General features: G+C 64.8%; 3 protein-coding genes across 7 annotated transcripts; 2 read left to right on the forward strand and 1 right to left on the reverse strand.

The window, feature by feature from the left end:
* Window positions 1-5,834: 5,834 nt before the first annotated feature.
* Window positions 5,835-11,819, forward strand: HAP1 (huntingtin associated protein 1). Of its 3 annotated transcripts, none has more exons than XM_057405299.1 (15): window positions 5,835-6,015; window positions 7,591-7,667; window positions 7,761-7,874; window positions 7,946-8,046; window positions 8,263-8,371; window positions 8,462-8,540; window positions 8,657-8,787; window positions 8,876-8,950; window positions 9,036-9,173; window positions 9,256-9,323; window positions 9,414-9,572; window positions 9,717-10,024; window positions 10,107-10,325; window positions 10,591-10,693; window positions 11,374-11,819. In XM_057405299.1, the coding sequence occupies exons 1-15, from the start codon at window positions 5,919-5,921 to the stop codon at window positions 11,720-11,722; spliced, it is 2,127 nt and encodes a 708-aa protein (XP_057261282.1). In that variant the 5' UTR covers window positions 5,835-5,918; the 3' UTR covers window positions 11,723-11,819. The 3 variants fall into 3 exon arrangements, with proteins under 3 accessions (XP_057261282.1, XP_057261281.1, XP_057261283.1); XM_057405298.1 differs by having other exon boundaries at window positions 5,836-6,015; window positions 7,758-7,874; XM_057405300.1 differs by lacking the exon at window positions 10,591-10,693 and having other exon boundaries at window positions 5,839-6,015; window positions 7,758-7,874; window positions 11,374-11,519.
* Window positions 11,820-14,535: 2,716 nt separating this feature from the next.
* On the reverse strand, window positions 14,536-16,757 carry LOC130597083 (coatomer subunit zeta-1-like). Of its 3 annotated transcripts, XM_057405302.1 has the most exons (10): window positions 16,719-16,757; window positions 16,289-16,357; window positions 16,043-16,124; window positions 15,863-15,954; window positions 15,582-15,637; window positions 15,364-15,441; window positions 15,101-15,152; window positions 14,916-15,019; window positions 14,744-14,771; window positions 14,536-14,569 (listed from the first exon to the last, which is right to left on the reverse strand). In XM_057405302.1, the coding sequence occupies exons 1-8, from the start codon at window positions 16,734-16,736 to the stop codon at window positions 14,930-14,932; spliced, it is 537 nt and encodes a 178-aa protein (XP_057261285.1). In that variant the 5' UTR covers window positions 16,737-16,757; the 3' UTR covers window positions 14,536-14,569; window positions 14,744-14,771; window positions 14,916-14,929. The 3 variants fall into 3 exon arrangements, with proteins under 3 accessions (XP_057261285.1, XP_057261284.1, XP_057261286.1); XM_057405301.1 differs by lacking the exons at window positions 14,536-14,569; window positions 14,744-14,771 and having other exon boundaries at window positions 14,778-15,019; XM_057405303.1 differs by lacking the exons at window positions 14,536-14,569; window positions 14,744-14,771; window positions 15,582-15,637 and having other exon boundaries at window positions 14,778-15,019; window positions 15,364-15,440.
* A 2,214-nt stretch (window positions 16,758-18,971) lies between these two features.
* On the forward strand, window positions 18,972-21,701 carry LOC130597058 (endoplasmic reticulum membrane sensor NFE2L1-like). Its single transcript, XM_057405269.1, has 3 exons — window positions 18,972-19,098; window positions 19,417-19,961; window positions 21,663-21,701. Exons 2-3 carry the CDS (start codon window positions 19,419-19,421, stop codon window positions 21,699-21,701), a joined length of 582 nt encoding a protein of 193 aa, XP_057261252.1. The 5' UTR covers window positions 18,972-19,098; window positions 19,417-19,418.
* The last annotated feature ends 1,930 nt before the right edge of the window (window positions 21,702-23,631 follow it).

A 23,631-nucleotide genomic window follows, 5' to 3' on the forward strand; every position in this document is an offset into this window, starting at 1 on the left:
GCCCAGGAGCGCAATGGGAAGCGTCGCCTGTGCCAGGAGGGATCGTGCTGGGAGGTGGGTACGGCACAGGGCACAGCAGGACCGTGCTTGGCCGTGGTCAGGCCTGGCAGGAGCCGCTTTGGGAAGCGGGGCCGGCTCCATCCCTGCCCCATGGCTCCTGTGCTGAGCTCAGCCCCGCGGCGCAGGAGGGATGCGGCCGCGCTTCCTGCCCTGGCCCTGCCATAGGGATGAGGAGCACGGCAGCTGCTTCCCGGGCAGAGCCGAGCGCGCTTCCGGAGGGCAGCTTCGGGACAAGGCTGGGACCAGGGAGGCGCTGCCAGAGCAGGAGCTGGAGCAGTGACAACGGGAACGGGCCCCTGTGCAGGGGGAGCAGGACACTGAGCACCTGCCCCAGGAGGGACCGGGTCCTGCAGCACCCGGGGCCATGGGCAGGGATGTGCCCCTCAAACCCTGGGGTCTTCTCCATGGGGAAGGTGCTGAGACTTCCATGGCCCCACTCTCACTTGGGGGCTCTGACACCTATAAGGGGTTTTCCATTGGGATTCCAGCTCCCTCGGAGAGAGCGGTTGGGGGCCTGCGGCTGGACCGGGATCCCCAGGGATGGATTGGCCGCAGCTACAGAGGGGTTTGGCCGCAGGAGCTGGGATGCGGCCGTGCTCCATCTTCCCCAGTGCCTGAACCAGGAAGTCAGCGTGGGAGCGGGGAGGGTTTTCCTGCTCTGCGGAAGAGGCTGAGGCTGCGGAGGGGGGAAGGGAGCTGAGGACACGGCCCTTGGGCACAGGGAGCATCCCACGGTGTGGGCAGCCCCAGTGAGGGCTGTGGCAGGCACAGAGCACCCGGGCTTGGGGATCACAGCGGAACTGAGCCCGTTCCAGCTGGGAAGTTGGGCAGCGTCAGGATGAGCAGGGCAGGGTTATGGCTTTGGGTGCATGGAGAGACCCATTGCTGAGGGCTGGGATCCAGCACTGCGGGAGCCGCATCCTGGCCATGTCTGTGACTTCAAGGGACGTTCCCAGCTCAGGAGGGCTCCACAAGGGCCCCCCTGGGGACACCCCCTGCGCTGGGGCCAGGGCAGGGTGGCAGCGGCGCCCACATCCCAGCCATGGGATGAAGCCACCCGCGGCTGCACGGGCAGGGCAGGAGCCGCACGATGGCCCCGGGCAGAGGGCACCGGGCTCAGGTCTGCGCCTGCCCCCTGACCCGGGCCCTGCTGCTCCCGCTGCTGCCCCGGCACCACCGCCCTGCTCCCATGGGGCAGGTCCCGCATCAGCCCAAGGGCAGGGGCCGGGTGCGATGGGAGCTGCTCGGACGGGTCCGGACCCGGCTCTCCCTGGGCACAACGAGTGCAGGAGCGGGGCCAAGAGCAGGCGCAGGGCTCTGGCAGCCCCGGCCCCGCGCTGACCCACACCGGGCTCCATCCGCGGAGCCAGCGCGGGCAGCGGCAGCCCCGCAGCACGGTGGGTCCCTTCCTGCGCTGGGGGCCATGGGGGGGCTGCTGGTTTGGGGCTGTGGATCTGTTCCTCGGGCGGATTGAGCCACCTGAGTCTGACGGTTCCAGTGCCGGGGGGCAGAGACTGGGGCCATGGGCGTGCTCGGGGGTGTCCGTGCTGCCTCCCGGCTGTGCAGGGTTTGGGGGCGCTGCGGAGGTAACGGCGATGCCCTGGCACGGCCCTGCTGGAGGGGGGGGGAGCAGGGGTGGAGATGGGGCACGGGGCTCCGGGCCGGGCACAGCGGTGCCCGCAGCGGCTGCAGCCGGAGCCGGGGCGCTGGAGGGGGCAGGAACGTGCTGGTTTATGGCCTGTCCCGTGATGCGTTTATGGCCCGGCCGGGCGCGGGTGCTGCCCAGCCCTGCCCGGGGCAGCGCGGCGGGTCCCGGCTCCGCATCCTGCAGCGGGCGGGGAGCAGGTTCGCAGCCGAACTTTGCCCTCCGAGGTGGGGCTCCGCAGGCTCCCATGCGTCTGCCCGCTCCGAGCACCTCCGCGGCTCCTTCCTCTGCCCGCTCCCACGGGCAGGGACCCGGCAGCGGGCCCGGGGAGGGGCGCAGGCTCCTGCCCCATCCCTTCGGAGCATCCTCTCCCCCCTCCGGCACCGGTGCTGATCCGGACATCACCAAGTGTTTGCTTTGGTGCTGAGTGCCCCGTGTCACGTAGTGGAGCTGAGCAGGTACGATGACCCGGCGCCATCCCGGAACTGCGCCGTGTTCGGCAGCAGTGGGGTCTGTCCTGGTGCTGCCTGCTCCCCTTGTCCCCATGGGGGGACCCGCGGCCCTGGCCGCGCTGTCCAGGTCCCCACAAGCCCCGGCTGGGCAGATGCTGCCCATAGGGAGCCTTTAACCAGCGGGCAGCGTGCTTGGGGACAGGACCCGGAGCGCGGGGTTCAGGATGTGTCCCTGGTCCCCAGAGCATCACCCTAACGGCTCCTTGTCCGCAGGCAGGGGCTGCAGGAGGGACTCTGCTGCCCAGTGCTGCTCCGGGGAGCCAGGGTGGAAAGAGCTTCTCCCATGGCGCCCCCCACGTAACAGCAGCCAAACTGGACACCGTGGTCCCACCAGAGACCCCCCCCGGCCACCTCCAGCGCAGCCCGGACTCCCCCGTCACTGCCCTGCCCCACACCAGCCCCACATCCACAGGCAGATGCTGCGATGCCGCAACCATCACTGGTGGGTAGAGCCGGGTTGTGGTGGGGAGTGGGGCGAGGGGGATGTGGAGCTGGGGCAGCTCCGGGCTGGTCCTTTGTCCTGTCCCCATCTATGACTGGAGCTGAGCCACCCTCCTGGCATCCCTCACCCCACACCAGCATCCCTTGCCCCATGGCATCCCTCTCCCCACAGCAGCATCCCTCTCCCCACAGCATCCCTTGCCCCACACCAGCATCCCTTGCCCCACGGCATCCCTCTCCCCACATCATCCCTCACCCCACACCAGCATCCCTCTCCCCACATCATCCCTCACCCCACACCAGCATCCCTCTCCCCACATCATCCCTCTCCCCACACCAGCATCCCTCGCCCCACAGCATCCCTTGCCCCACACCAGCATCCCTTGCCCCACGGCATCCCTCTCCCCACATCATCCCTCACCCCACACCAGCATCCCTCGCCCCATGGCATCCCTCTCCCCACAGCAGCATCCCTCTCCCCACAGCATCCCTCACCCCACACCAGCATCCCTTGCCCCATGGCATCCCTCTCCCCACAGCAGCATCCCTCTCCCCACAGCATCCCTTGCCCCACACCAGCATCCCTTGCCCCACGGCATCCCTCTCCCCACATCATCCCTCACCCCACACCAGCATCCCTCGCCCCACGGCATCCCTCTCCCCACACCAGCATCCCTCGCCCCACATCATCCCTCACCCCACACCAGCATCCCTTGCCCCACGGCATCCCTCTCCCCACATCATCCCTCTCCCCACACCAGCATCCCTCGCCCCACAGCATCCCCTCTCCCGCTGAACCCAGCGCTGCTCTGTCGGGCAGAGCGTGGCCAGGAGATGGCAGCAGGACCCTGCCCGCAGAAAGGGGGAAACGGGGAGGCGAGAGGGGTTAAGGTTAGGACCTGGGGGGGGATCCCCTGTTTGCCACCCTATGGGGGGTCCCCCAACCCCCGGTCCCTTCACGAGTGTCTCTGGGGAGCTCCCGGTGCCCCCCACTGCTGAGCCCGCGCCCGGTGCCCCCAGAGCCGTGCAGCGGCGATGTCCCCGAGGTGGAGCTCAGCAGCCTCCTGCGGGAGCCGCTGCCCCGTTACACGCTGCGGGCCGACACCGTCTTCGGCTACGACCACGAGGACTGGCTCCGTGCCCCCCCCGGCCCCCCGGGGCCCGCGGCCCCGCTCACGCCCCGGCAGATGGAGGAGACGCTGCGGTACTTCCGTGAGTGCGGGGTCAGGGCGGCACCGGCGCTAATCGCCGCTAACGGGATAACAGCGACGGGATAACAACGGGATAACAACAACGGGATAACAACAACGGGATAACGGGATTGCGGAGCTGGATTTCCTCACCCGGAACATCCCGCTCTAATTCCGGCAGCGGCTTCTGCTGAGCCAAGCCGGATGCTCGGGGAGAGGCTCCGGGTACCCCAGGACCCCCTGCACGACCCCGCACCCCCCTCGTTGTGCCATGGGGGGGACACGGGTGGCAGAGGGGTCACCGGTGCCCCCAGTGCTGCTGCGAGCCGCTGAAGGGGATGAGAAGCCCGGGGTTGGGGGGGGCACCCACAGCCCCCATGTGGGGCAGGGGTGATGCCCCCCATGGTTGCTGTTGGCTGTGGGGCACTGATGGATGATCTCCGCTTCTCTTCTGCCTCCGGCCTACGTGCGGCGGGGACAAGATTAGAGCGAGGGGCTGGATGTGGGGCAGTGGGAGACAGATGGGGCTGAGGCCCCTGCCTGCAACAAGCTGGGGATAAACCCCCCGTCGTGCTCCAGCTTTCCCCATCCATCTGCTCCCCTCCCTGTGCCACCGGGTGCAGCCCCCAACCCCCGACACCAGCACCCCCCAACCCAGTGGGGGATTGAGCCCCAAAGCCCATTTAGGTGCCATGGGGCAGGGAGCAGGATGTGGGTGCAGCCATGGGCCGAGGGTCACGTTTCTCCCTGGCTCCAGCACCGCTGTGGTGGGGGCTGGCTCTGCCTCATCCCCTTACCCAAACCTTTAAGCTGCCGTCAGAAATAGCCCCCTGTAATCTGCTTGTGCACAGACACGAGGGACCTGGCGCTGGGGATTAGGAAGAAGCAGCTCCTGCCTGGCCAGGAGACCCTGCTGTGTCCTTGGGGTCCCTGGCTGGGTGCCCTGGGTTGCTGCTGGGTCCCTGCCCTCACTGGGAGAGACCCTGGTGTGAGGAGGGCGATGCTGGGGCTGAGGGTGCCCGGCTCTGGCCCCAGCTGCAGCAGGGTTATGGCAGGACGAGTTTTGGGGCAGCGGGTGGGTGGGAGTCCAGGAGGCAGGAAAAGGCATCATGGGATGAGGAGGGGCAGCTCCAGCCCCAGCCTCATCGACCCATCACTGAGTTTGGTGCTAATGAGGACTGGCACTGGGGCAGGCCGTGCGTATGTTGGCATTACCAGCATCACGCTGAGCCGTGGGGCCGTGGGGCTGTGGGGCCCTCGCCGCCGCCCTCCCGCCCTTGAGGCCTGCGTACGTGCCGGGCTGCTCCTCCATCATTCAGCCCATGATTTATTCAGCTCCTGCTTCCGCGCTGGTCGTGGCTGTGGGGCTGCAACGGGGGCTGCAGTGTGGGGCACGGGGCCAGGCTCGTGCCAGCCCCTGCTCGGGGTAGGGGGGTGCTGATGGATGGAAAAACCCTTTCCCAGCTCAGGGACCCAGCAGGGCCCAGCGCTGCCCTGGGCACCGGGCAGGCTCTGTGCTGAGCGGGTTGGGTGATGGTGAAGCACCCAGGCCTGGGCAGGGAAAAGCTGCGCTGTGGTACCCGGGGACCCCAGCCCTGGATGAGAGACCCAAAACCTCCCCTCACGCCTAAGGGGCAGAAGCTGCATGACCCCATTGGGTCAGCCCTGCAAAGGGACCAGCAAACCCACCACGGCCACATCCATGGGGATCCCTGTGCCCAGACCCCCCCCCCCCCCCCCGCCCCGCATCCATGGGGTAGGGGCTGGGAGGTGGAACACATCACCCGGCGGCACCGGCACCCCTGGGATTGTCCAGATGGGTCCCCAGGGTACCCCGGGGAGCAGCAGCCTCTGTGACCCGATCCAAAGGGATCGGGCAGGATAAGGGCAGCCCCAGACCCCCCCCCCCCCGGCCCCTCCAGCTCCGCCCCCTGCCCCACTCTCGGTCACGATCGCGGTGGGTGGGAGGCGCCCGGGCAGGTGCGCGCAGCCCGGACGATGCCATAAATAGGGGCGAGCTGCGCGGCGCAGCGCTGCGCTGCGCGGGGGGGCTCGGTTGGGCGCAGCGCGATGGAGATCTGGAGCAGCCCCGCTGCCTACGATGAGCGCAACGGGAGCGCGGAGCGGGGCGGCGGCACCGACCCCATCGCCCGGGAGCTGGAGGAAGGTGAGGGCGGCCCGGGCCGGCCCTGCCGGGGGGCAGCGGAGCGGGGTCCCTGCTGGGGGGTGCGCGGTCCCCGCTCGCAGCGCTGAGACCCGGAGCGGGGCTCTGAGCTCCTGCAGCGCTGGGTAGGGGATAGGGGCCCGGCCAGGTCCGTGTGTGCCCAAGGGATGGAGGTCTCTGTGTGCCCATGGGATGGGGATCCCTGCGTGCCCATGGGATGGGGATCCCTGCGTGCCCATGGGATGGGGATCCCTGTGTGCCCATGGGATGGGGATCCCTGTGTGCCCACGGGATGGAGGTCGCTGTGTGCCCATGGGATGGGGTCTGCACACGGGATGGATGTCGCTGTGTGCCCATGGGATGGGGATCCCTGCGTGCCCATGGGGTGGGGATCCCTGCGTGCCCATGGGATGGGGATCCCTGCGTGCCCATGGGATGGGGATCCCTGCGTGCCCACGGGATGGAGGTTGCTGTGTGCCCACGGGATGGGGATCCCTGTGTGCCCACGGGATGGAGGTCGCTGTGTGCCCATGGGATGGGGATCCCTGTGTGCCCACGGGATGGAGGTCGCTGTGTGCCCATGGGGTGGGGGTCCCCGCATCGCCCCGCACCCCGCTGGATGAGGCCGGCGCTGGGGCGGTGTTTACGTGCTTGCAGCGCTCAGCCCCCTGTGTCTGCCCGGGCCCGCCGCTCGCTCAAACCGTAACGATGCTCATGCTCTAATTACTTCCAATTAACGGCTCGGGGCCTGACGAGGTGCACTTGGGGACCCTGCAGGGAGCAGCTGCTCTTGGGGTGCGGGAGGGGGATGAAGCTGGGGTTGTCCCCTCTCCCCATGGATGTGCCCGCTGGGGTCCGTGCCCACTGGGGTGCAGGGGACCAGCGCCGCGGGGCAGTGGGGACCGGAGGATGGGGGTTGTGGGGTGGGAGCACTGCTGTGACAACGCACACATCACTGCACACCCCCCCCAGCTGGGGCGGGGTAATGGGATTTGTGCGGCTGAGCCTCCCGTTAACCCGCTTTGTCTGCCCGGCTGCGGGCTGAGGTCAGGGGAAACTGAGGCACCCAGGGCAGGGCTGGCTCTTGGTGAGGAGGGAGCTGGGGACGCTGCCTCCGGGCCCGTCTCGGCGTGGTGCCACCCGCTGCTGTTTGTACCGGAGCTCCTTGCTGGAGGTGTCGGCTCCGATCCCATCTCTGCTGCCTGCCTCTTCCCATCCCTCCTTCCCATCTGTGTGCCCTGCGGTGGGGCTGGCGCTATGGGAGCAGCGGGGGGGGTGGTGGTGTCAGCATCCTTCTTTGCCATCCCAAGAGGCAGCAGGGGTGGGGGTGAGGTGGGAGCACCCCGTTTCCCGTGGTGCTGACCTGGCTGCGAGCATCCCTGTGCATCTCTGCCCTCTGCATCACGGCTGGTGCTGCCAAGCAGATAAAAGCTCCTTTTTGGTGGAGCTGCTTCGTGCCACCTGCCGCAGCGACCTCCCGTTTCCCCCATGGGCACCCCTGGGGGTCACTGATGGGAAGCGGTGACACAGGGGGACAGTGCTGAGCGGCTGGGGTCACCCTTCGCCCATCTCCCCCAGTGCTGTGCGCTGAGCGGGTGGCCAGGATCACCAAGACCTACCACGACATCGATGCTGTCACCAACCTGCTGGATGAGGTACGGCCATGGGACCCCCCCCATGCAGGCTGGGGACAAGGGGGCAGAGCAGGGGCCGGGCTGGGGCTGAGCCGGACCTGCCCTTTGCAGAAGGAGCGGGACCTGGAGCTGGCGGCGCGCATCGGGCAGTCCCTGCTGAAGCAGAACCGGAGCCTGACCGAGCGCAATGAGCTCCTGGAGGAGCAGCTGGAGCTGGCCAAGGAGGAGGTAGCGGCCCCCGGGGTCCTGGGGGGGTGCAGTCCCTATGGCCGTGCCCTGATGCCCCTTTCCCGTCGCAGATCGCGCAGCTCCGCCATGAGGTTTCCATGCGGGACGATCTGCTCCACTTCTACACCACTACCACAGAGGAGAGCGAGCCCATCTCCTGCTCCTCTGCGCCGTGAGTGCGGGTCCCTATCCCAGGGCTGACCCTGGGGCATTGGGCCTGGAGCCGTCACCATCCCTGGGGTAGCACCGGGGCTGCTGCTCTTTCCCCTCCTACAGCAGCCGTGGGTCCAGCCCCACAGAGCTGGGTCCCTGCAGATGCCTTCTGGGGGCAGTGGCAGCCGCATCCTGCCCGCTCTGCGGTGCTCAGCGCCCTCCCTGCTGCCCCCAGGTTGCAGCGGCCGGAGCCCTCGCTGTCCCTGCAGCAGTACTTCCAGTACGAGACCCTGCAGCAGAAACTCAAGTGCCTGGAGGAGGAGAACCAGAAGCTTCGCATGGAGGTTGGGGGGCACCTTTTGCTGTGCCCACCCCTGCCCCACTCCCTGCGGGTCCTGCCCATCGTGCTCAGACCCTCTGGCCCTCTCCCCCAGGCCAACAACATCACAACCGAGACCTGTCGCTACGAGGAGCAGGAGCAGCAGCTGATGATCGACTGCGTGGAGCAGTTCTGTACGTGGGCTTTGGGGGGCTCGGGTTGGGAGGGGGCTGCAGGCACTGCCCAGCACCGCTGCATGGGCTGGGGAAGGGGTGGCCCTGGCGGTGATGGAGCCCCCGGCCCCCCGCAGCCGAAGCCAGCCAGCAGGTCGCCCAGCTCTCGGAGGAGCTGGCCCGCAGGGCCGAGGACACGGCGCGGCAGCAGGAGGAGATCAGCCAGCTCCTGGTGCAGGTCGTGGACCTGCAGCGCAAGTGCCGTGCGGTGAGCGCCGGGGTACCCGTGCCATGGCGGCGGGGTGGGGGGGACACGCACAGGGCGCAGGTCCCTGAGCCCCCGCTCCTGCCCGCAGTACGGCGCCGAGGTGGAGGAGCTCCAGCAGCACTTGGCTGCGGCGAAGGAGGTGCAGCAGCAGCTCCGGATGGAGGTGAGCCCCTGGACCGGGGGGGGGGGTTCCTGGGTCCTGCCCGGGCACCACCGGGGCCGTGTCTGAGCGGTGCCGGTGCCCGCAGCTGCGGGACTTGCAGGAGAAGTACACGGAGTGCGGGGGGATGCTGCAGGAGGCCCAGGAGGAGGTGAAGAGCCTGCGGAGCCGCAGCCTGCCCAACAGCACCGTCAGCCGCTACAGCACAGCCAGCCTGCTGCCCGTGGTGAGCTGAGCGCGGTACCCGGGGCTGGGGGCACGGGGGGGGCTCTGCTCTCCCCTCTCACCCTGGTCCCCCGGGTGTCCAGGACTCGCTGGCAGCTGAGATCAAGGGGATGATGAGGAAGGGCGCAGACAGCTCCTCCTCGGACTACAAGTGAGTGCATCGGTGGCTCATGGCCCTTGGGGGGGGGGGATCCCTGTGGGGCTTGGCTCAAGGATCCACCCCTGCTCTTCCTGCCTGCAGGAGCTGTCGGCGCATCTTTGAGACGGTGAAAGCAGTGAACCAGGCGGCCAAAGCCAAGTCTTGCTCCGAATCCCCCCCGAACACACAGGGCTCCAAGCCGTGCTCTGCTGCCCCTTCCATGGGGAGCAGCACCTCCCGCACCGGCTCGGAGGGTGCCCGGTGAGTGCCGGGGGGGGACACACGACACTCGGGCTGGGTGCTGCTGATGGAGCTTTGATGCCACAAGCCTGGGGCCGGCAGAGCGCTGGGGGGGTGCAGCGTGGGTCCATGGCCATGCGCTCCCTAACGCTGTGCCCCCGGCAGGGGCGAGGGGCCCGGAGCGGAGCCGCGGGCAGCGCCGGGCCGGCAGGACCTGGAGGCCGCGGTGCTGCGGCTCTCGGTGCAGCGGCAGAGCCGCGAGGACGAGCGCTCCTCCCTGGAGGCGGAGCGGGAGCGCAAGCTCTGGCTGCGGGACGGGGACAGCTCCAGCGGCTTCCTCAGCCCCAACGACAGCATCGGCTCCACCGGCACCCACCGCTCTGCGAGCTCGGAGCTCACCGCCGGCTCCGGCTTCTCCCTCGGCTCCCTCTCCTACCTGCCCGACAAGCTGCAGATCGTGAAGCCCCTGGAAGGTGAGGGATGCGGGGACGCGCTGCGGGGCTGGATGTGCCCTGAGGGTCCCCATGGCTCAGCTCTGTGTCCCCCCCGCCCCAGGCTCGGTGACGCTGCACCACTGGCAGCAGCTGGCGCGGCCCAACCTGGGCGGGATCCTGGTGCCCCGTCCCGGGGTGCTCACCAAAGACTTCCGGCACTTGGACATCGACCAGGAGCACGTTTACAGCCTCGACGACCTGGAGGAGGACGACGTGGACGCCGGCTCCTTCCAGCTGCTCCCTACCTCAACCCCCGCCAAAGCCAAGGAGCGCCCCGGGGGTGAGCGGCTGCGGACGGGACGTGGCCCCCCCAGGGATGCTCCGGTCCTGCCCCTCGCACCCCCCTGCGCCAGCCCGGCCCCGCGGGGATGCTCTGCCTGCGGCCGCCCCCGTGGGCTGAGCCCTCGGCCGGGAGAGGCATCAGCTCCGGTCCCCGCTTGTCCTCGGAGCTGAGCCCTTACCCTCAGCTTTGCTCCTCCCATCCCGCCCCTGCCTGTGTCGTGCCCCCCCGTTCCCGTTAACCCCGTGTCTCCTGTCCCTTCCAGTGTTCCTCTCTGTTAACAACCTCCCCCAGACCCCGTCCACCTTCACCATCACCACCTGCCACATCCTCCACCCCACCACCGCGCTCACCACGGTGACACCCAGGTAAAGCGTGGGCCCCCCCCACCGCCTGCTCTGCCTGCACCGCTGTAACCCCCCCGCCCTTCCAACGCTCTGCTCCTCACCTCTGCCTCATTGCTCTGTGCTGGGAGCCCCTCACAGAGCGATGCTCGGTGCTTGGGATGCTCCCACCTCTGGCTGCTTGTGCCTGGGGCTGTGCAGCCCCCCCCCGGCCCCTGCGCTGCAGCCCTTTGATGGGAAGAGCACCCTTGGGGCGGGAGTCGCTTTCCCTGCAATGGACGCGGCTTCCCTTCTCTTGGCACTCGTGCATCCATCCACTAGGACCGTTCCCCTTCCTTAATGAGCTTTAGTTAATTAGTTTTAGTGCTAATGAGCCCCTGTGGGGCTCGCTGGGGGCCGGTGTGAGCTGGAGGGCACTGGACACGACCTTGCATGGTTGGGAAACACTTGTGGAGCAGCAGCCCCGGCCCATTCTCTCCTGGCTCCCAGGGAATGTGCGTGCGTGTGTGGATACCAAGGCTGTAGCCCCAGCACTGTGCCTTGAGCTTTGGGGTGCTTGGGCAATGGTGCAAGGGTTGGGGTCACCCCCAGCTCGAGGTTCATGAGGGGAATGAGCATGGAGGAAAGGGGAGCCCTGCTCTGTCTCAATACCTGCAGCAGCATCCCCCAGCCACTGACCCCCTCTTCTCTCTCTTCCCCTCCAGTCTGTATAACGCGGTCGTGCCTTCTTGTGGGCCCTTTGAGGGGCTGAACCGCGGCAGCCCCTGCCCAGAGCTCTCTTCTGGCTACCCCAGCACCACCAGCACCCCCGTGGGACTCGTCAGGCTCCTCCTGGGCCGGGGCATCCTCCCCTCGGTGCCAGGGCTCCCCCGTGCTCATCCCCGGCCCTTCCCCACGGCCGGGGGGCAGGAGGGACCCCGGCCCCGGAGCAGCATCTTCAGCTTGAACCTGGTGGAGAAGCTGCAGCGCCTGGGGCTGGACACGGTGGTGGCCAGAGGGGAGATGTCCTGCACCCGGGGACAGCACAGGGGGGGCCGGGGTGCGCTGACCTGAAGGTGCTGCAGTGCCCGGAGGCTCAGGATGAGAAGCGTTGTCTTCATGGTCCAGCCCTGGGGCGATGGAGATGGGGCAGCCCCAGCACTGGCACCTTGGGGTGCTGTGTTTGGCTCAGCACCGCTCCTAAAGGGATGGGGAGAAGGGAAAGGATGTGAGTCCCATGGGCTGAGATAAGAACAGTCCAATAACTAAAGTACGATACAAAGCCACTGCTACCACCGCTCATGATAAGGGGAATATGAAACTAAAAGGGGAATCGAAAGCAATAAACACAAGTGACGCTCAATACAATTACTCAGCACCCACTGACTGGTACCCAGCGTGACCCAAGCAGCGATCTGGGCCTTCCGAGTGACTCCCCCATGGGAGCAGGGAGTGGCCGTGGGGAAGCTTTTGGGGTGTCACTCGTGCTTTGGGGTGCGGAGACAAAGGGCGCTTTGGGGTCCACGTGGTTTGGGGTGACCGCAGGAGGGGCTGGGGTATGGGGGGGTGTCCCAAGGGAGAGGCGTCCCTGTGATGGAGGGGGGGTGACAGAACTGGGGCGTCCCCCAGGGCCGGTTGGGGGTCCCTGGGGTTTGGGGGGTCACAAGGGGGTGGGGTGTGATGGGGAGGGTCCTGTCGAGGGCTCCCTCGCTCCCCAGTCCCGCCCGCAGGTGGCGCTGCAGGATAAGGGATGCGCAGGCCCGCTAGGGGCGGGGCTAAGACGGGGAAGGGCGTGGTCATACCCCATATAAGGAGTTTACACAGCGCGGGGCGGAGATATGCAAATGAAGCCACCGCCTTGCCAAGGGAGCGTCGAGCAAGAGTCGGCGGCGAGAGTCAGGATGGGGACGCTTCCCATCCCTTTTCCCTTCCCTTTTCCTTTCCCATCCCTTTTCCCTTCCCTTCCCTTTTCCCTTCCCATCCCTTTTCCCTTCCCTTTTCCCTTCCCATCCCTTTTCCCTTCCCTTTTCCCTTCCCTTTTCCCTTCCCTTTTCCCTTCCCTTTTCCCTTCCCATCCCTTTTCCCTTCCCATCCCTTTTCCCTTCCCACCCCTTTTCCCTTCCCTTCCCTTTTCCCTTCCCTTCCCTTTCCTTCCCATCCCTTTTTCCTTCCCTTCCCTTCCCTTTTCCCTTCCCTTTCCTTTTCCCTTCCCTTCCCTTTTCCCTTCCCATCCCTTTTCCCTTCCCATCCCTTTCCTTTTCCCTTCCCTTTTCCCTTCCCATCCCTTTTCCCTTCCCTTTTCCCTTCCCTTTTCCCTTCCCTTTTCCCTTCCCTTCCCTTTTCCCTTCCCATCCCTTTTCCCTTCCCATCCCTTTCCTTTTCCCTTCCCTTTCCTTTTCCCTTCCCTTCCCTTTTCCCTTCCCTTTTCCCTTCCCATCCCTTTTCCCTTCCCATCCCTTTCCTTTTCCCTTCCCTTTCCTTTTCCCTTCCCTTCCCTTTTCCCTTCCCTTTTCCCTTCCCATCCCTTTTCCCTTCCCTTCCCCTTTCCCTTCCCTTTCCTTTTCCCTTCCCTTTTCCCTTCCCTTCCCTTCCCTTCCCTTTTCCCTTCCCTTTCCTTTTCCCTTCCCATCCATTTTCCCTTCCCTTTCCTTTTCCCTTCCCTTTTCCCTTCCCATCCCTTTTCCCTTCCCTTTCCTTTTCCCTTCCCTTTTCCCTTCCCATCCCTTTTCCCTTCCCTTTCCTTTTCCCTTCCCTTTTCCCTTCCCATCCCTTTTCCCTTCCCTTCCCTTTTCCCTTCCCTTCCCTTCTCTTCCCTTTTCCCTTCCCTTCCCTTTCCTTCCCATCCCTTTTTCCTTCCCTTCCCTTCCCTTTTCCCTTCCCTTCCCTTTTCCCTTCCCTTTCCTTTTCCCTTCCCTTCCCTTCCCTTCCCTTCCGTTCTTGTCCCTTCGCTTGCTTTGCCGTCCCTTTCCTTTTCCCTTCCCATCCCTTTTCCCTTCCCTTTTCCCTTCCCATCCCTTTTCCCTTCCCTTCCCTTCTCGTCCCTTTTCCCTTCCCTTCCCTTTCCTTCCCATCCCTTTTTCCTTCCCTTCCCTTCCCTTTTCCCTTCCCATCCCTTTTCCCTTCCCTTTCCTTTTCCCTTCCCTTTTCCCTTCCCATCCCTTTTTTCCCTTTTCCCTTTTCCCTTCCCTTCCCATCCCTTTTCCCTTCCCTTCCCTTTCCCTTCCCTTCCCTTCTCTTCCCTTTTCCCTTCCCTTCCCTTTCCTTCCCATCCCTTTTTCCTTCCCTTCCCTTCCCTTTTCCCTTCCCTTTCCTTTTCCCTTCCCTTCCCTTTCCTTTTCCCTTCCCATCCCTCTTCCCTTCCCTTTTCCCTTCCCTTCCCTTTTCCCTTCCCTTTTCCCTTCCCTTTCCTTTACCCTTCCCTTCCCTTCCCTTTTCCCTTCCCATCCCTTTTCCCTTCCTTTCCCTTTTCCCTTCCTCCTTTCCCCCATTGATCTGCAGCGGTTTCAAAGGATGAAGCTGCAAAGAGCAGAATTTCCCCGGAAAACCCGAAAATGTCACTTCTGCCCCCAAAGGAAACACAAAGAGCAAACGACCCCCCAGCACCCGGCCTTGCTGGGCCACCCCCGGACCCACCGCCCCACAGGGCTGACGGAGGGAGGACGTGGAACCGCGGAGGAAAGCTTTATTTGTGGCTGGGAGCGGGGGGAATCGCCCCCTTCCATCAGGGGCTCATTTTTCCCTTGGTGTTCTCAATGCTGGAGGCAGACGGGAGGCCTGGATGTGGCCAGAGTCGGATGGGGGATGCTGCGTCCTGCTGCCCGACGCTGGGATCCCACCGTTCCAAAGAGCCGCTCCAAGGGGAGCGGTCACGTCCATAGGGATGGCGCCGTGCTCTCCTTGAGGAGCTGCAGGATCGAGACCCTGGGGATGGGGATGGGGTCAAGCTGACCACGGGGTGCCATTCCCAGCCAGATGCATGGGTTCCCTTGGCTGGGAATGGGGGGGACACCTCATGCCAAGCAATTATGGGTGCTAGGGTGCACCCCATCTCCTTGCTAAGGGGTGAAGCTGGGCAACCCCCCCATTAGCACCTACCTGGGGCACGCTCTGCTCAGGCACCAACCTGGAGGAGGGAAGGGGATCAACAGCTTTGGCTGTGGCAAAGGGGACCCATGGGGTGCCCTGATGTGAAAAGCATCCTCTGGACACCCATCGGGACCCTGACCCCAATCCCTGCCTATCCCCTGGGGACAGGGAAGGGTTTGACCTCCTCAGTGCTGCTTATTTGTGGCTGTTCCCTGAGCCCTTCTGCTCCGAGCTGCCTGACAGGTAGTCAAAGAGGACGAAGCCGTAGGGTGCTGGCTCTGGGACCTTGGGGGGGAAAGAGGGTGAGGAGGGTGCAGGAAGGAGGCAGGAAAGAGGAAGGCCATGGAGCGGGATGGGTGCCCTCACCCGCAGGCTCAGGCGCTGGATCACTTGCTGTGGGTCACTCTCCAGGATCACCCTGTGGAGCAGAGCGGTGCCGATCCCACCGGGATCCCCCATTCCCGGCTGGGCTCCACTGGGCTCCACCACCCCGTGCCTCAGTTCCCCTCCCTGGGCTGGAGGAAGAGCTGCAGCGCTGGGGGCAAAGAGGGGTGCCCAGCTCCCCCTTGGCACCATCCCAGCACCCAAGGGACCCCCTGCGCCTGCACCCATCCCCAGCAGGAGCTCACCCCCTGTCCACGATCTCATCCACCACCAGGAACGTCCCCTCCATGTTAGCCAGCAGCCGGCGCTTCTCCACCTCCTTCCTGCGGGCGAGCGGGTGGGAGGCTGGAGCAGCCGCTCCCGGGGATCCCATGTGAGGCGCTGGCAGCCGGACCCCCTCATCCCGGGATGCTCTGCCTCACTTTCCCCATGCGTTTGGAGCCGAGTGGCTCCAGGGACTCACTGCAGGAGGTGGCTGAGAGCATCGAGGAGGCAGGTGAGCACGGACAACAGCATCAGCTGCGGGAGAAGCGGGGTGTCACTGGGGCCATGGGGGTGCCCTGTGTGTTAGGGAGGCCATAGGGGTGCCCTGTATGTCACTGGGGCCATGGGGGTGCCCTGGGTTTCATGGAGCCCATGGGGGTGCCCTGTGTGTCACTGAGGCCATGGGGATGCCCTGGGTGTCACTGGGGCCATGGGGGTGCCCTGGGTGTCACTGGGGCCATGGGGGTCCGTGGTTCCCACCTCATTCTCCTGTCCGCCGCCCACCACGTAGAAGCAGAGGTCTCCGCTGCTCCTGTACACGACGGTGAGTCCCTGCAGACTCGCGACTTCACCTGCACACAGAGCAGCGTCAGAGCCCCCCCGGCGATGCTGCTGCCCTCCCCTTTGCAGCCGGGTGTCCCCCCCCCGTCCCCTGCTCACCGCCCGCCCGCTGGCTCTGCCTGAAGATGCTCCTCTCGAAGGCCAACTGCTCCTTGGCCGTGGGGAACGTGCTGTCGTAGTACTGCGGGTGGGCAGGGGCTCAGCCATGTGCCGGGACCCCCAGGTTGCCATCAGGACCCCCAAGGTCGCATCCAGGACCCCCGCAGCCCGGCAGGGGTTGGTGCTGAGCCGGGTGAATGGGGGGAAACTGAGGCAGGGGGTGTGGGGGGGGTGTCCGGGCTTCACCTTGGCCAGGAGGCGCTGCCCGAGGCTGTCCAGGACGAGCAGAGCCTTCACCGTGTACAGGGAGGGCTCCTGGGGGCCGGGGGGGCTCAGTCCCGGCCACCCCCGGCTCCGGGTATTGGGGACCCCGCTGCTCCCTTGGCCCGCCCCGCTCCTTCCCCCCGCCCGGTTCCCCCCATTCCTTCCCATTCTCTTTCCGCATTTTCCCTCTTCCCATTCCTCCCCTCTCCCTCCGTCTCCCCCCGTGGTCCTCCCCCTCTGTCCCGACCCCGCTTTCCCCCGCTCCCGTTCCCCCTCCGTGTTTTTCCTCTTTTCTCCCCCTCCCACGTTTTCCTTCCCGTTTCCCCCCCGTTCCTCCCTATCCCGCCGAGGCCGCACGAAGTTCCCATTGAAGGCTGCGCGGTCCCGATCCCGATCCCAGTCCCGGCCGTACCGGCCCCGCAGGCTCCATGTCCCCGTCGCCTTTGTCCACCCCCCCAGCTCCCGTTCCCGCCCCCCCCCCCCCCCCCCGGCCCGCTCCGCCCCGGTCCCCCCCTCCCCGCGGTACCGGAGGGAAACGGGGGTCTCCGGAGGGGGGGGTGTTGATCTCCAGCCCCCTCCTTTGGAACCAACACCGGGTGGGGGCCAATGGGGTGGGATGAGAACAGGACCTCCCCCCCCCCCAAAAGCCAAACCTCACCCCGGGGGGTGGGGGGGCCTAAGTTCTCCCATGGGGAAGGGGCTCCACGCACCCCCCCCTCTGCTCAGCACCGGGCACCCACAGGGCTGGTGCCTGCCCGAGCTGGGGCCGCTGCCAAACGGTCCCCGGGGGGGGGACACACACTAAAAATAACCCCCGAGGGGCTCGGGTTGCTGGGGGGAGGTTGGGCACCGGGGCTGGCAGCACCCCCACATTCCTCATTCCTCCCCGTGTTGGGATCCAGGGCCGGCTGCGGGTGATGTGGCCGCGCCCCGGGTTGTTTTCCAGGAGGGCAGGGAGACAAAGCAAGCTCCATGTGGATGTGGGCGCTTCCAGGCTCCGGTGCCTTTCCTGCTGGTGGATGCTCTGGAGCATCCCTGCTGCTGGCATGAAGGGGCTCCGGTGGCATTGCCACGTTGGGCATGCAGCCTTGGGTGGGAACCCTCACCCTGCTGCGTGCTGGAGCCCACGCTCCTTTTCCATGGGTTCTCTTTAGGATGAACTATTGTCTCTGGCATCCTGTTTGTTGCTGGGGCAGGGAAGAGGGTGTCTGGGTTGGGCAGGAATAGCAGGCCCGGGTGGTGCTGCTTGGCTGCCCTCACCTCCTACCTGCCTTCCCTGCCAGCTCTGCCCTGTGGGTGCTGGTATCGATTTGGGCCACACCGATCCATAGGGAAAGGTAGAAATAAGCTGCTCAGAGGCGATGGGGTTGAGCTGCGCGGTGCTTATTTAACAGCTCCCATTGGGATCACCACGGCTCCCCTCCCGCAACACCTTTAACTTCCAGGGCAGGTTTAGATGGAGCTGAGGAACAATTCCTTCCCTAGAGGGTGCTCAGGCATTGGAACAGGCTGCCCAGGGCAGGCCTGCAGTCACCGTCCCTCAGTGCCATGGGTCAGTGGTGGCCGAGGCAGTGCTGGGAATGCTCGGACTGGGTGCGTTTGAAGGTCTCCTCCATGGTTCCATGGTTCTGCCACCTCCGCTGCCGCCGCTCTCCCTGCGGATCCAAGCGCCTTGTGTCCAGCTTGCGTGGGGCAGGCCCTGGGTCCCGGTGCGGTTGGGCTGAGCTCCATCCCTCCCCTCCGCTGGGCAGTTACAGCCTCACAGGGCACTGAAAGCCGGGGCCTCGTTCACCTGCCCAAAGCCAAACCCGCCCGTGGGTTCCTGCGGTGGGGCACGAGTCCAAAGGGCAGCCCCATGGATACCCCGCGGGGCACCGAGCCCCTTGCCGGGGATGGAATGAACCCGTTCCCGGCAGCTCCGGGCGCAGGGCGCCGCCAACCGGAGCCGCCTCTGAGCCCTTGGGACCAGCGACGGGCGGAGGGGGGGGAGCACGCACGGGCGCTGCCCTGGCCGCGCTCCAGCGCCGCCTCTGAGTCACTGCGGGGCCCGGCGGCGCCCCGGGGCCGGCCTGGACTCAGTGCTTCCGGCGGCCGAGCGGGCCCGGGGGCCCCGGAGCCGGTGTCGGGAGGGGGGGGGGCGGCTCCGCCATGGCGGCTGCGGGCCTCGCCCTTCGCTGAGGGCCTGGGGCGCCGGGTGCCATGGCAACAGCTGCGGGGCGAAGGGGCGGGTCGCGGGGGTGGGGGGCGGGTCACGAGGAGGCGCCGGGGGGGGTCTTAAAGGGGCCGCGGGGTGAGGGGGGTTTATGAGGGAGGCGGCGCCTGCCCCCCCCCCCCCCCCGCTCCCCGCTCGGCAGCACCGGGCCCGGCCCTGCCCCCGGGGCGGGGATGTTTTGGTGCCGGTGGTGGCGGAGCGGGGCCGGAGGCCTCGGGAGGGGAGGGGGGGGGGGGAGCTGACGCGAGGGGCTAAGAATAGCGCGGGGAGGGGAAGCGCGGACAATGGGGAGAGCGGCGGGGCCCCCGCTGTGAGCCGGGGTCCGGGCGCCGAGGGAGGGAGGGAGCCGCCTCCGCCGCGGTGCGTTACCGGGCGCGCTCTCCGGTTACGTTTCAGCTGCTGATGAAACCGCAGCCGGGAGCGGAGCAGGGCTCGGAGCTTCCATGAGCGGGACCTTTGGCTCGTAACCGGCGCCTTCAAGGAGCGGCGGGGAGGAGAAGGGACAAAGGAGCAGGCGGAGGAGGGAGCAGCCCCCGGCCTGGAGCAGGGGGGGAGCCGCTGGATGTGGAGGGTTTGGGCAGTAAGTGACCGGGTCCTCGTGTACCTGGAGGAGAACTGGGGCGGGGGGGGGGGAGGCCGAGTTTGGTGCTGCTCGAGCTTTGGAGCCCTCAGTGGAAGCCCCAAGTGCTGAACCCAAAGCCTTGACTGTGCTTGAAGCTCCCATCCTGAGCACCGAAGCCGCTGCTTTGCTTGGTCGGTGTGAAAGCGGGGCAGGGCGAAAGCCAAGCCACCCAACCTGTTGTGTGTGGAGCAGCCAGCCAGCACCGCCGTGCTTTCGGTGCCCTTTCCGTGCATTCCCAAACCTTCCTCTCCTTCCTTTCTCCCCCTCGGCCTCCAGAAATGCTTTCTCTGAAGAAATACTTCACCGAAGGCCTCATCCAGTTCACCATCCTGCTCAGCCTGATCGGCGTGCGCGTGGACGTGGACACCTACCTGACCTCGCAGCTCCCCCCGCTCCGGGAGATCATCCTTGGCCAGAGCTCCGCTTACACCCAGACCCAGTTTCACAACCTGAGGAACACCTTGGACGGTTATGGCATCCACCCAAAGAGCGTAGACCTGGACTATTACTTCACCGCCCGCAGGCTGCTCAACCAGGTGAGGGCCCTGGACAGGTTTCAGGTGCCCACCACCGAAGTCAGTGCCTGGTTGGTGCACAGAGACGCCGAGAGCTCCGTGGCTGGTGCTCAGCCCAGCGCCGGCATCGCCCTAGAGAACGGCAGCGGCCTCCAGGATGGGAGCAGCCCCGACGCCGGGGTGAGGGAGAGCGGAGCTGAGCAAGGCTTTGGGGAGGAACTGGAAGATCTGGGAGCGGTGGCTGCCCCTGTCAATGGCAACCTGACCAAAGAGGTAGGCAGGAGCCTCTGTGGCTGCTGGGAGGGGGTGTGTGTGTATGTGTGTGTGTGTGTATTGCCCTTTGGTACCCACCTGAGCGAGCAGCGTGATGCACGTTGGGTTTAGTGCTTGGGAACAGCAGTTCCTCACTTGGGATGCTCCATTAGGATGCATTTAGGGGCGCCTGGGTTACACGTGGGGTGGGTTTTCCTTGTTGTTTCTCCTATCCTCAGCCTGAAAGCAATAGCGAACGGAGGGGGAAAGGGTCGGGGCCAGCGTTTCGCCCTCTGCACGTGGCTTTGTGTTGCGAAAGCGATGGGACGAGGCTGGGAAATAAACAGGGGCGTTGGGTAACAGCTCCTCCCGGGGCCGGGCGGGCGGTTGGCTTCCTGGGTGCTGGAGCTCCTCCAGCGCCCGTGCTGATGGCCGGGCTTTCATCACACGTGGGTGGGGAGAGGTGAACTGCAAAGTGCTTCCTGCCTTGGCTTAGAACCTCCCCTGCCTGAGCCCAGCCTCGTGGGGCAGGCCTGGGCCCCGGGTCCTGCTGCTCTCCTCCCTTCCCGGCACCGTTCTCTTTGTCTCATGGGGGGGAACCTTCGTGTCTTGTGCTCCAGATGTGCTCCCCCTGGTCCCCTTGCATTGAGGGGCCGGTTGGGCTCGGGCTCGTGGCTCCTGTGTGAACAGGGTTGGTTTTGAGGGGCGAGCGTTGTAGGGATGGGGCCTCGGGGATCCCATTCCATCAAACCCCGCTGGGGGTGTGCAGCCATCGACCTTGGGGGTGTCACCAAGGGGAGGTCGCGTGGGGGGCTGCAGGCCCCCTGGTAATTGAGAGAGGTGATTCCCTGGCTTGGGAAATGCCTTGTGGAGGTCCTGCATGGATGACTCTGCTGTCCTTCCCCACTCTGGTGATCGTGGTTGATGGCATCAGGTCCTTGGAGCGTGGGGAAGCTGGGATCAGGTTTTGGAGAGGAGGCCTTGGGTCTGAGGCTGGGAATGCTGCTGGTTTCCAGAGGCCTCCTTGTTTCCATGTTAAATGCTTGCTGTTCTTGCTCTGCTCTGGAGCCAGGCTGGGAGAGCTGGGCTGGGTCAGCCTGGAGAAGAGAAGGCTCCTGAAGGGGAGACCTGAGAGCAGCTCCAGTGCCTAAAGGGGCTGCAGGAAAGCTGGAGAGGGGCTTGGGACAAGGGCCTGTAGGGAGAGGCCAAGGGGAATGGCTTGAACCTGCCAGAGGGGAGACTGAGCTGAGCTCTCAGGCAGAAGCTCTTCCCTGTGAGGGTGCTGAGGCGCTGGCACAGGGTGCCCAGAGAAGCTATGGCTGCCCCATCCCTGGCAGTGTTCAAGGCCAGGTTGGACACAGGGGCTCCATAGGTCTCTGCAAACACAGCCCAGTGCTGCAGGGTGCGGGTCTGGGGCTGCACCTTCTCCATTCCCAGTGCTGAGGCTTCCTCTGGGTTCCGTCTCCTTTGGGAGCAGTGGGGAGGCTGTTGTTGAGGCGCTGCCAGGGGCACAGCACCAGGCACCAGCACCAGGACATCCCCTTGTCCTCGTGCTCCCACCCCATGGCACGTTGCCCTTGGGATGCGGTGTGACATTCCAAAGCATCCGAGCTCCGAGCATCCCCCCAGCAGGCTTCTCTGGGGGGTCTTCATCCCAAGCAGCTCCCATCCTTCCCAACGGGAATACCATGTGAGCTCTGCCATCTGCAGCCTCCAGGGACACCTGCAGGGTCTCTTCCTCCCCTCCTTTCTTAGGTGCTGGATGATGATGATGATGATGAGGTGCAGCTTTAGGCTTGGGGAGTCCATTTTTCCATGACTTTTTTCCCCAGTGCTTACAGTATTGTGGCTCACCTGGGCCTGGCACGACCTTGCTGAGGGAGTATCCCTGTTTTTTAGGGATAAGTTAAAAATTATCAATCAAATTATTCTATTGATCTGATTATTCTATTAGTGATCTAATCATTCCATTAGAAATCTGATTATTCCATTATAAATCTGATTATTCTATTATCTATATGACTCCATTATAAATCTGATTATTCCATTATAAATTGGATTCTTCTATTATCAATATAATTATTCTATTAGAAGTCTGATTATTCCATGAGAAATCTGATTATTCTATTATCAACCTAAATATTCTGTTACCAATCTAATTATTCCATTATAAATCCGATGAGTCCATTATCAATCTAATTATTCTACTGTCAATCCAGTTATTCCAGGATCAATCCACCCCTTGCCTGGGCACCACGGGAGCATCCCAAAGAGGGGAATGGGGTTATTGCATTCCAAAGCGGGGGGGGATGGGGGTTATTGCATCCCAAAGAGGGGGAACGGGGGTTATTGCATCCCAAAGAGGGGGAATGGGGGTTATTGCATTCCAAAGGGGAGGAACGGGGGTTATTGAATTCCAAAGAGGAAGAAGGGGGGTTATTGCACTCCAAAGGGGAGGAACGGGGGTTATTGCATCCCAAAGAGGGGGAACGGAGGTTATTGCATCTCCAAAGAGGGGCAGTGGGGGTTATTGCATCCCAAAGAGGAGGAACGGGGGTTATTGCATCCCAAAGAGGGGCAATGGAGGTTATTGCATCCCAAAGAGGGGCAATGGGGGTTATCGCATCCCAAAGAGGAGGAATGGGGGTTATCACATCCCAAAGAGGGGCAATGGGGGTTATTGCATCCCAAAGAGGGGCAATGGGGGTTATCGCATCCCAAAGAGGAGGAATGGGGGTTATTGCATCCCAAAGGGGGGCAATGGGGGTTATTGCATCCCAAAGAGGGGCAGTGGGGGTTATTGCATCCCAAAGAGGGGCAATGGGGGTTATCGCATCCCAAAGAGGAGGAATGGGGGTTATTGCATTCCAAAGGGGGGCATTGCGGGTTATTGCATCCCAAAGAGGGGCAGTGGGGGTTATTGCATCCCAAAGAGGGGCAGTGTGGGTTATTGCATTCCAAAGGGGGACAGTGGGGGTTATCGCATCCCAAAGACGGGGAATGGGGGTTATTGCATCCCAAAGAGGGGCAGTGTGGGTTATTGCATCCCAATGAGGGGCAGTGGGGGTTATTGCATCCCAAAGAGGGGCAATGGGGGTTATTGCATCCCAAGGGGGGGCAATGGGGGTTAGCATACCAAAGAGCATCCCAAAGGGGGGCAGGAGAGCATCCCAAATGGGGTGAGAGCATCCCAAAGGGGGGGGGGGCATGTGAGAGCATCCCAAAGAGGGGAATGGGGGCAGTGAGAGCATCCCAAGGGGGGGGGGGTGAGAGCATCCAAAGGGGAAGGAGAGCATCCCAAAGGGGAGGGGCAGTGAGAGGGAGCATCCCAAAGGGAAGTGAGAGCATCCCAAAGGGAAGCGAGAGCATCCCAAAGGGGGGGGGCAGTGAGAGCATCCCAAAGGGAAGCGAGAGCATCCCAAAGGGGAGGGGGCAGTGAGAGCATCCCAAAGGGGGGGGGGCAGTGAGAGCATCCTAAAGGGAAGCAAGAGCATCCCAAAGGGGGGGGGCAGTGAGAGCATCCCAAAGGGAAGCAAGAGCATCCCAAAGGGGGGGAAGGAGAGCATCCCAAAGGGGAGATTGCATCCCAAAGGGGGGGCTCCTCATCCAAGGGCCCGGGCGCTTCCCTCTGCAGCATTGGGGGCGGGGAGCCCCGGGGGGGTGGGGGTGGGGGATGCTCCGGTTCCCGGGGCCGGCTCCACACCACCGGGATATAAATACCGGC

Source organism: Pezoporus wallicus, unplaced genomic scaffold (assembly GCF_028554395.1).
Source record: "Pezoporus wallicus isolate ANWC-B61680 ecotype Strahan unplaced genomic scaffold, APGP_CSIRO_Pwel_v1 contig_14230, whole genome shotgun sequence".
Taxonomy (NCBI): domain Eukaryota; kingdom Metazoa; phylum Chordata; class Aves; order Psittaciformes; family Psittacidae; genus Pezoporus; species Pezoporus wallicus.